The sequence below is a fragment of the Centruroides sculpturatus genome, unplaced genomic scaffold (genome assembly GCF_000671375.1).
Source record: "Centruroides sculpturatus isolate CEXI.00-Female unplaced genomic scaffold, Cexi_2.0 scaffold1945, whole genome shotgun sequence".
NCBI lineage: Eukaryota > Metazoa > Arthropoda > Arachnida > Scorpiones > Buthidae > Centruroides > Centruroides sculpturatus.
Window position 1 is genome coordinate 71,614 of NW_019386287.1, and position 9,604 is coordinate 81,217.

A 9,604-nucleotide genomic window follows, 5' to 3' on the forward strand; every position below is an offset into this window, starting at 1 on the left:
AATATAAAAACAATAAAAAATTATACTTCAGAAGTTAATTTAGTATCAAAAACGTAAAATATTTGAGTAGCCGAAGATATAGCCAAAGATTACAGCACCACAGCACTGGTGAAAATTTAAATTTGTCGACTGGAAATCCTTTGGATAACGGACGTTTCGGATAACCGACCTTCGGATAAACGACGCTCTACTGTATTTCAAATTTTTATTAGAAATTATATATGATATTTTATGTTAAAATTCTAGTTTAGCAGAAAAGTTTTATGAATTTTATTAAATATGCTCATTTTTAGAATCAAGATCAAGGAGATACACCCATTGGGAAAGGAAGAAAAAATATCAGAAAATTGATATCTGATAAAATGTTGAGAGAAGAAACTAAAGCTGCTGCCCAAGCTGAACTAGAACGAAAAAGGCGTATTTTAGAAAGACAAAAAGTAGTAAGTTTAATTGTTATATATTGAGAATAAATTGAAGTTATCTAACATTAAATTGTCATCTTTTAGTACAATCACACTGTTATAGAAGTTACTGAGACTGGAGAGTGTGTAACTAAAAAGCTAGTTCTAGAAGTTGATGAAGAAAACAAAGAAGAAATAATTCAAGTACATCCAAGTCTTATTGTTAAACTGAAACCTCATCAAGTAGAAGGTAATTCAATTTTCATAATAATGTTTTTAGATCTAAATAAAAAAACATACAGTATACCTCTTTTATCTGATATTGGATAATACGAAGTCCTGTTTATTATTGGGACCTTGAATAAGTTCTCACTGTTTTCCAACAGATGGCATTACCAGAACTGCATGTGTGTAGTTTAAGATGGTGGTGCATCTGTAAGGAAGTACCATAAGCAAGCGTGTAATTCATTATATGTCATTTTCCGAAGTGTAAACAACTTTTTTTTCATGGTGTTAAATATGTCGAGTTTCGTGCCAAAAAAAGAGTATTTGCGGAGAATTTTATTGCACTATTTTATTAAAAAAAAATCTGCAGCTGAAGCACACAGAATTCTTGTTGAGACTTATAGTGACCATGCTCTGTTGGAAATAACACACAGAGATTGGTTTAGATGCTTCAAAAATAATGATTTTGATGTTGAAGATAAAGAACACTCTGGTGCACCAAAAACGTTTGAAGACAAAGAATTGGAGGCATTACTTCATGAAGACTCATGTCAGACACTAGCTGAACTTGAAGAATCATTAGGAGTTGATCACACAACAGTTTCGAAACATTTGAAAGTATTAGGAATGATTCAAAAGCAAGGACATTGGGTGCCGTACAAGTTGAAGCCGAGAGATGTTGAATGGCATGTTTTCATGTCTGAACCATTGCTTCAATGGCAGGAAAGGAGAGGTTTTTTGCATCGTATTGTGACTGGCAATGAAAAGTCAATACACTACGATAACCCTAAGAGTAGAAGATTGTGGAGTAAGTCTGGCCATGCATCAACATTGTCAACAAAGCCGTGGTTTGAAGCTTCTGCTCTGCATTTGGTGGGATCGGGTGGGTGTAGTTTATTATGAGCTGCTCAAATTGAACGAAACCATCATGGGAGATCGCTATCGACTATAATTGATGCATTTGAGCCAAGCTTTGAAGGAAAAATGGCTGCTATACGAGCATCGACACGACAAAGTGATTTTGCAATACGACAATTTTGCTTTGGCCACATGTTGCACAACCGGTGAAAACCTACTTGAAAGCACTTAAATGAGAAATACTATCCCACCTGTTGTATTCACCAGACATTGCCTTTTCCAATTATCACTTGTTCTGATCGATGGCACATGGCCTGGCTTATGAGATGCCAAAAAATGAGTATTCTTGGATAGCCTCAAAAGATGTGTTTTTCCGATGTGGAATTCAAATTCTGCCAGAATGATGGGAGGAAGTAGTGGCTAGTGATGGACAGTACTTTCAGTGACATGTTTTTATGACTTTTTTAAAATAAAGCATTAATTTTCATGAAAAAACAGAAAGAACTTATTCAAGGTTCCAATATATATAATCTAGATGATTGGATAATAATACTAATCTATATATATAATGAAGATGGGTTGATGATGATAACAATAATAATAATAAGTTTAGAGCCCAAATGCGTAGGATTTGAAGGTTGAAATTTGGTACACAGTTAAGGTATGTCAAGAGGATGTACACTAAGAAGGGATTTTTCAAAATTTCCATGGGGGAGAGGGAGAGGGTTAATGATTACCCTGAAGAACTTGGCTTCTACTGTGCTATTTTAGATGCAGTTTTCTGCATTTTTGAGGGAAATCGAACATATTTTTAGACCCATCTAAAAATTTTCTAATTAGTCTTGGAAGGGTGTGAACTTAATTCTTGCACCTGGTTAAAACAGATAAGATCAGCTATAATCTAATAATCTTAATCTTTGCTATTGTTACTCTTTGCCTGAGAAACACCAGGCTCACCTGCTAGTTCTTGATATTGTTGTTTTTTTCTGAACAATATATATTTGCATTGTGTTATTTTACATAGGGCTATGTGTAAAATGAAATTTTTTGTAAATTTGTGCTCCATTCCAAGTAGTTTCAGTTGATTGCCTAGACACTTATGCAACCAGTTACAGTTGTCAGAAAATCATTAAAATGTATTTAAAATGTTTTACTTATGTTTTTACTGTAATGAACAACAATTCAGAATATAAAGTTTTTGATTATACAAAACAAAATTTTATTATACCACATTCAGTATATTATTTGATAAAAATATATTATTTATCATAGTGATTAGCATTCATTAGTTTTCCATGTGTAAAATGTCAGAAGCTGGAGAACATTATTTGCCGACTTAAGAATAAGATTTATTGGCATTAGGGATAAATTATATAATTGTTTGCCATCTACAAGAAAACAAATCTGCATATATGAGCCCTGCAGAAACAAGACACATCATTCTAACACACAATGTAACTGGGTAATATTCATAAACAACAAACCACACAGAATCTTTTCTGACCCCAGTTGAAAACTTAATATCAACAGACTAATATTTTTGATGCAAACTGAATCATCATAAATTGACATTTTTTTTAATCCAACTTGGCTTGCTATTTTCAACACAATAAGTCAATTTTGAATCTCAGAAACTTTTTCATAAAACTGATTTTTCTTTGCTTCTATCAAAATTTTAATTTGTTTTGATGATTTTTAACCAACATGACACCCCACAGTTTGCTATTTTTAAGACATTGTTGTTTTAATTATTCATGTAAGAATTTCAGAAGATGAATTGACATCAAATGTCACTGTAACATTGATTCCAGGAAAAGTGTTTTGTGAATGAAAACAATACGATATTACAAATGATGAATTTATACTAGTAATTTATATTTAATACCTTATTATGATACTGAAAAAATCCAGTAATGAGTTGCTTAACTTTCATGGCAAGATTTAAAACTGTGTGTGATGGCATCTGTTACAATTTTTATTATTAAAAACTTTTAATATTGCTAATTATTATAAAATTGCAAAAAAGCTCAATTTTGAGGAAAGGGATGAGTTTTACAAAAAACTAATTGTAAATGCTAGTAATGAGTAAAATCACCATTAAGTCTGACCCTACTTGAGATACAATCCTTTATCTCTTCACCCCTTCAATCTTTGACCACAAAAACTTAATAGCATTAATTTCCCTAACACACACACACACCTCCTTGCAAAATTTCAGAAATTCTTGACAAAAAGCACTGGAGTTATTAAGCTTTAAAGAGGGTAAACAAAGTCTTGACACTCACACACATGCTAACATCCATACATACAGAAAAAATCCCAAACTTGTTTGCATTTCTGGGCCTTCAAGATCCCGAGTCAAAAAATGTTAAAAATCTTGGGGTTCATATTTTGACTGACTTCTTTTTTTTATATATATATAATAGTCAGGAAAGTAATAAGTAGAGCCACAATTCTAGAAATGATCTATTGAGAGTAAAACAATGGACACAAAAATTGACATAATTTATAGTGCAGTAATCCTAGTGTGTGACTTATGGCTTACTGCTACAAAATAATTTTTTAATAAATCAACAACAGTTATTCATAATTTGAAGTTTGGACTATTTACAAAAAGTCAAAATTAACTTCTGAGTCCATCTTTATCCTTATTACACTACCATTTCTGTTACTTCTATGGTAGTGTAATAAGGATAAAGATGGACTCAGAAGTTAATTTTGACTTTTTGTAAATAGTCCAAACTTCAAATTATGAATAACTGTTGTTGATTTATTAAAAAATTATTTTGTAGCAGTAAACCATAAGTCACACACTAGGATTACTGCACTATAAATTATGTCAATTTTTGTGTCCATTGTTTTACTCTCAATAGATCATTTCTAGAATTGTGGCTCTACTTATTACTTTCCTGACTATTATATATATATAAAAAAAAGAAGTCAGTCAAAATATGAACCCCAAGATTTTTAACATTTTTTGACTCGGGATCTTGAAGGCCCAGAAATGCAAACAAGTTTGGGATTTTTTCTGTATGTATGGATGTTAGCATGTGTGTGAGTGTCAAGACTTTGTTTACCCTCTTTAAAGCTTAATAACTCCAGTGCTTTTTGTCAAGAATTTCTGAAATTTTGCAAGGAGGTGTGTGTGTGTGTTAGGGAAATTAATGCTATTAAGTTTTTGTGGTCAAAGATTGAAGGGGTGAAGAGATAAAGGATTGTATCTCAAGTAGGGTCAGACTTAATGGTGATTTTACTCATTATTAGCATTTACAATTAGTTTTTTGTAAAACTCATCCCTTTCCTCAAAATTGAGCTTTTTTGCAATTTTATAATAATTAGCAATATTAAAAGTTTTTAATAATAAAAATTGTAACAGATGCCATCACACACAGTTTTAAATCTTGCCATGAAAGTTAAGCAACTCATTACTGGATTTTTTCAGTATCATAATAAGGTATTAAATATAAATTACTAGTATAAATTCATCATTTGTAATATCGTATTGTTTTCATTCACAAAACACTTTTCCTGGAATCAATGTTACAGTGACATTTGATGTCAATTCATCTTCTGAAATTCTTACATGAATAATTAAAACAACAATGTCTTAAAAATAGCAAACTGCGGGGTGTCATGTTGGTTAAAAATCATCAAAACAAATTAAAATTTTAATAGAAACAAAGAAAAATCAGTTTTATGAAAAAGTTTCTGAGAGTCAAAATTGACTCATTGTGTTGAAAATAGCAAGCCAAGTTGGATTAAAAAAAATGTCAATTTATGATAATTCAGTTTGCATCAAAAATATTAGTCTGTTGATATTAAGTTTTCAACTGGGGTCAGAAAAGATTCTGTGTGGTTTGTTGTTTATGAATATTACCCAGTTACATTGTGTGCTAGAACGATAGTGTCTTGTTTTCTGCAGGGCTGATATATGCAGATTTGTTTTTTTGTAGATGGCAAACAATTAGATAATTTATTCCTAATGCCAATAAATCTTATTCTTAAGTCGGCAAATAATGTTCTCCAGCTTCTGACATTTTACACATGGAAAACTAATGAATGCTAATCACTATGATGAATAATATATTTTTATCAAATAATATACTGAATGTGGTATAATAAAATTTTGTTTTGTATAATCAAAAACTTTATATTCTGAAATGTTGTTCATTACAGTAAAACATTTTAAATACATTTTAATGATTTTCTGACAACTGAAACTAGTTGCATAAATGTCTAGGCAATCAACTGAAACTACTTGGAATGGAGCACAAATTTACAAGAAATTTCATTTTACACATAATCCTATGTAAAATAACACAACACAAATATATATTGTTCAGATAAAAATAACAATATCAAGAATAAGACTAAGAATACTAGCAAATTTATTGTACAGAAAGAATTGCTTTACAACAGAAGAATCAATTAATTTATGAATAAATACAGACTGAAAAAGTGTTCAGTATAGTATATTAAACTTTTCTATTTCTGTTTGTTTAAATTCATAATATTATGATGTGCATCATTATATAATAAAAATAAAGTTAAAAAATTGGCGTGCACAGTATCTAGGGCTAACTCAAGTTGAGCATAGCATGTATAAATCATGCAGGAACCAAGATGCTAAAGGTACTGAAGTCATCTAAGAAATTTTTGGACTTTATATTAATATATAGTTCTTCATAACAGTGCAATTAAATTGAACTCAATTATTTTTGTGATATTATTATTACAAACAAAGCAAAGTGCATAATATCAAGTATGTAAATTGTAAATGCTTGCATGCACAGATATGCTAATATAAACTAAGTCATCTGATATCACAAAGATTGTAGACGAGTGAGGTAAAGCAAGACAGAGAAATAACAGCCAATCTAGTTCATACACTCTCAATGTATTTTTATGCTGTAATGAAAAATTTGAGCATTAACAAGGCAGAAAGTACAGTGGGTGATCGGTTAACGAACATAATCCGTTCCAAGACATTGTTTGCAATCCGAATTGTTCGTTAACCGATTATCAATTTACCATAGGTTTTAATGGGAATTTAATTAATTTGTTCTGGAGACCCCCAAAAATAAAACAAATATATACTTTCTTACTATGTTTATTTATATGTAATAATAAAAATACATACATACACCATCTTGCATTTTTATCAGTCATGTTTTTTCCGTTTGAAAGGGTTAAAGAATCTGTCTAATGTCGATTGCTTTTCTTTCTTCTTCAGGATTTTTCGTAAGTAATTAATAGCATTACAATTGTAGAAATCCCTAAGCCTCAACCTGGTTTGGATGCCATTCTAAGACCGTTGTTCTAACATCCTCCCACTTCTTCAAAGGATCTTTAATAACAGATATCGGCATTAATCCTCTTTTTCAGAAGAAAACATATCTCACCGAGTTTCTTGGTGTTCATTCAAGAGTTCTTGGCATTCTTCTGTCGTCAGGTCCGTTTCAGGTTCCATTATGAACTCTTCGATGTTCTTTATTTCTCAGATGTGACTTTTGTTACTCCTTTAGCTGATTGAGTCTTCTTGATTATACAGCATTTTTCTTAACATGTTGGCTGCCATATGACACGCGCGCTGTCGTAATATAAATTCCTGTACAGCCCGTAGTCGTAAACAATGTAGTTTTACTCAAGGTTAAATTTTCCTGGCCTCGTACAATGTTTTCTGCATGCTTAGTGCTGGCCTCTTGTGGATATCTATTCAGGTGGCTTAGAATGCCGGCGGTCGTATAGCAAACTGGCCCTAGCTACGACCGCCGGCGCATCGTGTGGCATCATGACGCGGTACAAGGTCAGCGGTCGTAGTTTTTTTTTAAATAAAAATTTATTTTATATCTGATAGTGGTTTATTTTAATAGTAAATAATTTAAAATATCGAAAATTAGTTTAATTATTCTCTTTAACTGCATATAAAGTAAATAATATTACAAAAAAAAAATTAAAGTATATATGTGCATTTTAATATATATTTACAGAAAAAAAACATCATTTGCAGTTGAAACAAAGTGTGAAATACTTTAACACACAGATGTAAATAGTTTTAAATAGGGAAGGACATCTAATTACAGTGGGGTTGTAAAATTTATTGCCTGGGAGAAAGCATGACTCCCTGGTCTTTGTTTATATATACTTTTCTTATCATCACTCTCCTGACTGTTGTATATCGACCCTTTTATTTACATTACATGGAGAAACTGCAAGCAAGAGTCAAGAGATTCACAACCACTCCTCCAGCCAAAGAACTAGGCATCAAGAATATAATTGTACAATCCCCGTCGACTCCAAAGCTTTTTGGATTTGCTAAAACCCATAAAAAGAACAAGGATATAAGACCAGTCGTCGATAAAGCATACGCTCCTACAATATTACTAGAAAAATGGTTACACAACTTTGTTTGGAAACATGCTCCTAACAATCCGTACAGCGTCAAGCAACCGTTAGAGGTTTTAAACAAAATGGCTAATATTAACTCGCAGGAAGTTAAATATATGACAGTGTTAGACTACAAAGCCTTATATCCATCTGTTAAACTGGAACCGTGTTTTTGTCATCTAAGGGATATACTACTTAGCAAGATCCCTTCTCCAAGAAAGAAAAGAAAATACATCTTAGAATTAATGCACCTTACCATTTTCTCTGTGCTATTTAGCTTCAAAAGTGTTACCTACACACAACAAAAAGGAGTAGCTATGGGCAGCCCCCTTGCAGGTACACTATGTGAAATGATACTAGCAAGGCTAGAAAACGCAGTGATGCCGAAATATGAAGTGCAAATGATAATGTATGTTTGATACGTAGACGATGTACTTATGTGGTACGATCCAAAAGTTCGGGGACTGCAGTAATGTATGACATCAAAAGCATGTATTTGAAGTTACAGTGTATGAAATTGATTCTATCAAACCTTTAGTACGTGTTCAGGTTGGTTTCACCCACGTCACGTGATTAAACCGCAAGCGCTGTTGTTTTCTTTCAGAGATAGTTACCTTTGTTTTGCGATGTAATAAAAATGGAGTTTCAAGAACAGCGCTGCAACATTAAATTTTGTCAGCGTTTAGGTAAAACACCTACAGAGACTTTAAAATTGCTAAGNGTTTTGCGATGTAATAAAAATGGAGTTTCAAGAACAGCGCTGCAACATTAAATTTTGTCAGCGTTTAGGTAAAACACCTACAGAGACTTTAAAATTGCTAAGAAAGGTGTACGATGATTTTACCATGGCAAAATCAAAGGTGTACAAATGGCATCGGCGTTTTAAAGAGGGCCGAGAATCCATCACAGACAATGGACGCTTTGACCAACCTTCGACTTCACGAAACGAAAAAAAATGTTGAGTTGGTCTCTCAATGTGTTAGAAAAGATTGTCGCCAAACCCTTGAAAAAATTGCTGTGGCTTCTCACTTATCAAAGACTAGTTGCCAGCGTATTTTAACAGAAGATCGTAACATGCACCGAGCAAAAGAAAAGTCATGATGAAGGTGTTTTTTGATTCTCAAGGAATTGTTCATTCAGAATTTATTCCTGAAGGCAGAACAGTAAACAAGAAGCATTATCTAGACATTTCATGTCGTTTGAGGGAATCCATTCGTCGTAAATGGCCACAGATCTGGCGAAGTGGAGACTGGTATCTTCTGCATGACAACACACCTGCACATCAGTCCCTTAATTAATGTACTTCCACACCCTGCCTATTCACCGGACTTACCCCGTGTGATTTTTATTTGTTTTCATCAATAAAAAAAGGACGCCGTTTTGTGTCATCAGACAAGGTGAGCAGCAGCATCGCAGGAGGCCTTACGGGATGTTTCAAAAAATGGCTTCCAGCAGTGCTTCCAGAAGTTATATGAGCACTGGCAAAAGTGTATCGTTGCCCAAGATGATTACTTTAAAGGTGGTTATGCATCGGCAATATAAACTTTTTAAGGTAAGGAATTTTAAGCCAAGTTCCCGAACTTTTGGATCGTACTACGTATATTCTGGAACGCTAAACCCAACATACAGAGTTTTATAAAGGATATAAATGACAATAGATTCTGGCTTGAGATAGAGTTAGAACAAGAAAATGATAAGACCATATATTTCTTAGATCTGTATATACAAATTAA

At 32.6% G+C, this 9,604-nt stretch overlaps 1 protein-coding gene and 1 long non-coding RNA gene across 2 annotated transcripts; both read left to right on the forward strand.

The window, feature by feature from the left end:
- The first annotated feature begins 297 nt into the window (after window positions 1-297).
- On the forward strand, window positions 298-590 carry LOC111614413. Its single transcript, XR_002754927.1, has 2 exons — window positions 298-440; window positions 507-590. It is a non-coding gene; the product is annotated as an uncharacterized LOC111614413 (long non-coding RNA).
- A 7,094-nt stretch (window positions 591-7,684) lies between these two features.
- On the forward strand, window positions 7,685-8,290 carry LOC111614415. The gene has a single exon (XM_023355784.1). It carries the CDS (start codon window positions 7,685-7,687, stop codon window positions 8,288-8,290), a length of 606 nt encoding a protein of 201 aa, XP_023211552.1.
- Window positions 8,291-9,604: the final 1,314 nt, after the last annotated feature.

Bases quoted from the DNA above. Each gene is read 5' to 3' on its own strand.
- LOC111614415 (XM_023355784.1), top strand. From the start codon at position 7,685: ATGGAGAAACTGCAAGCAAGAGTCAAGAGATTCACAACCACTCCTCCA.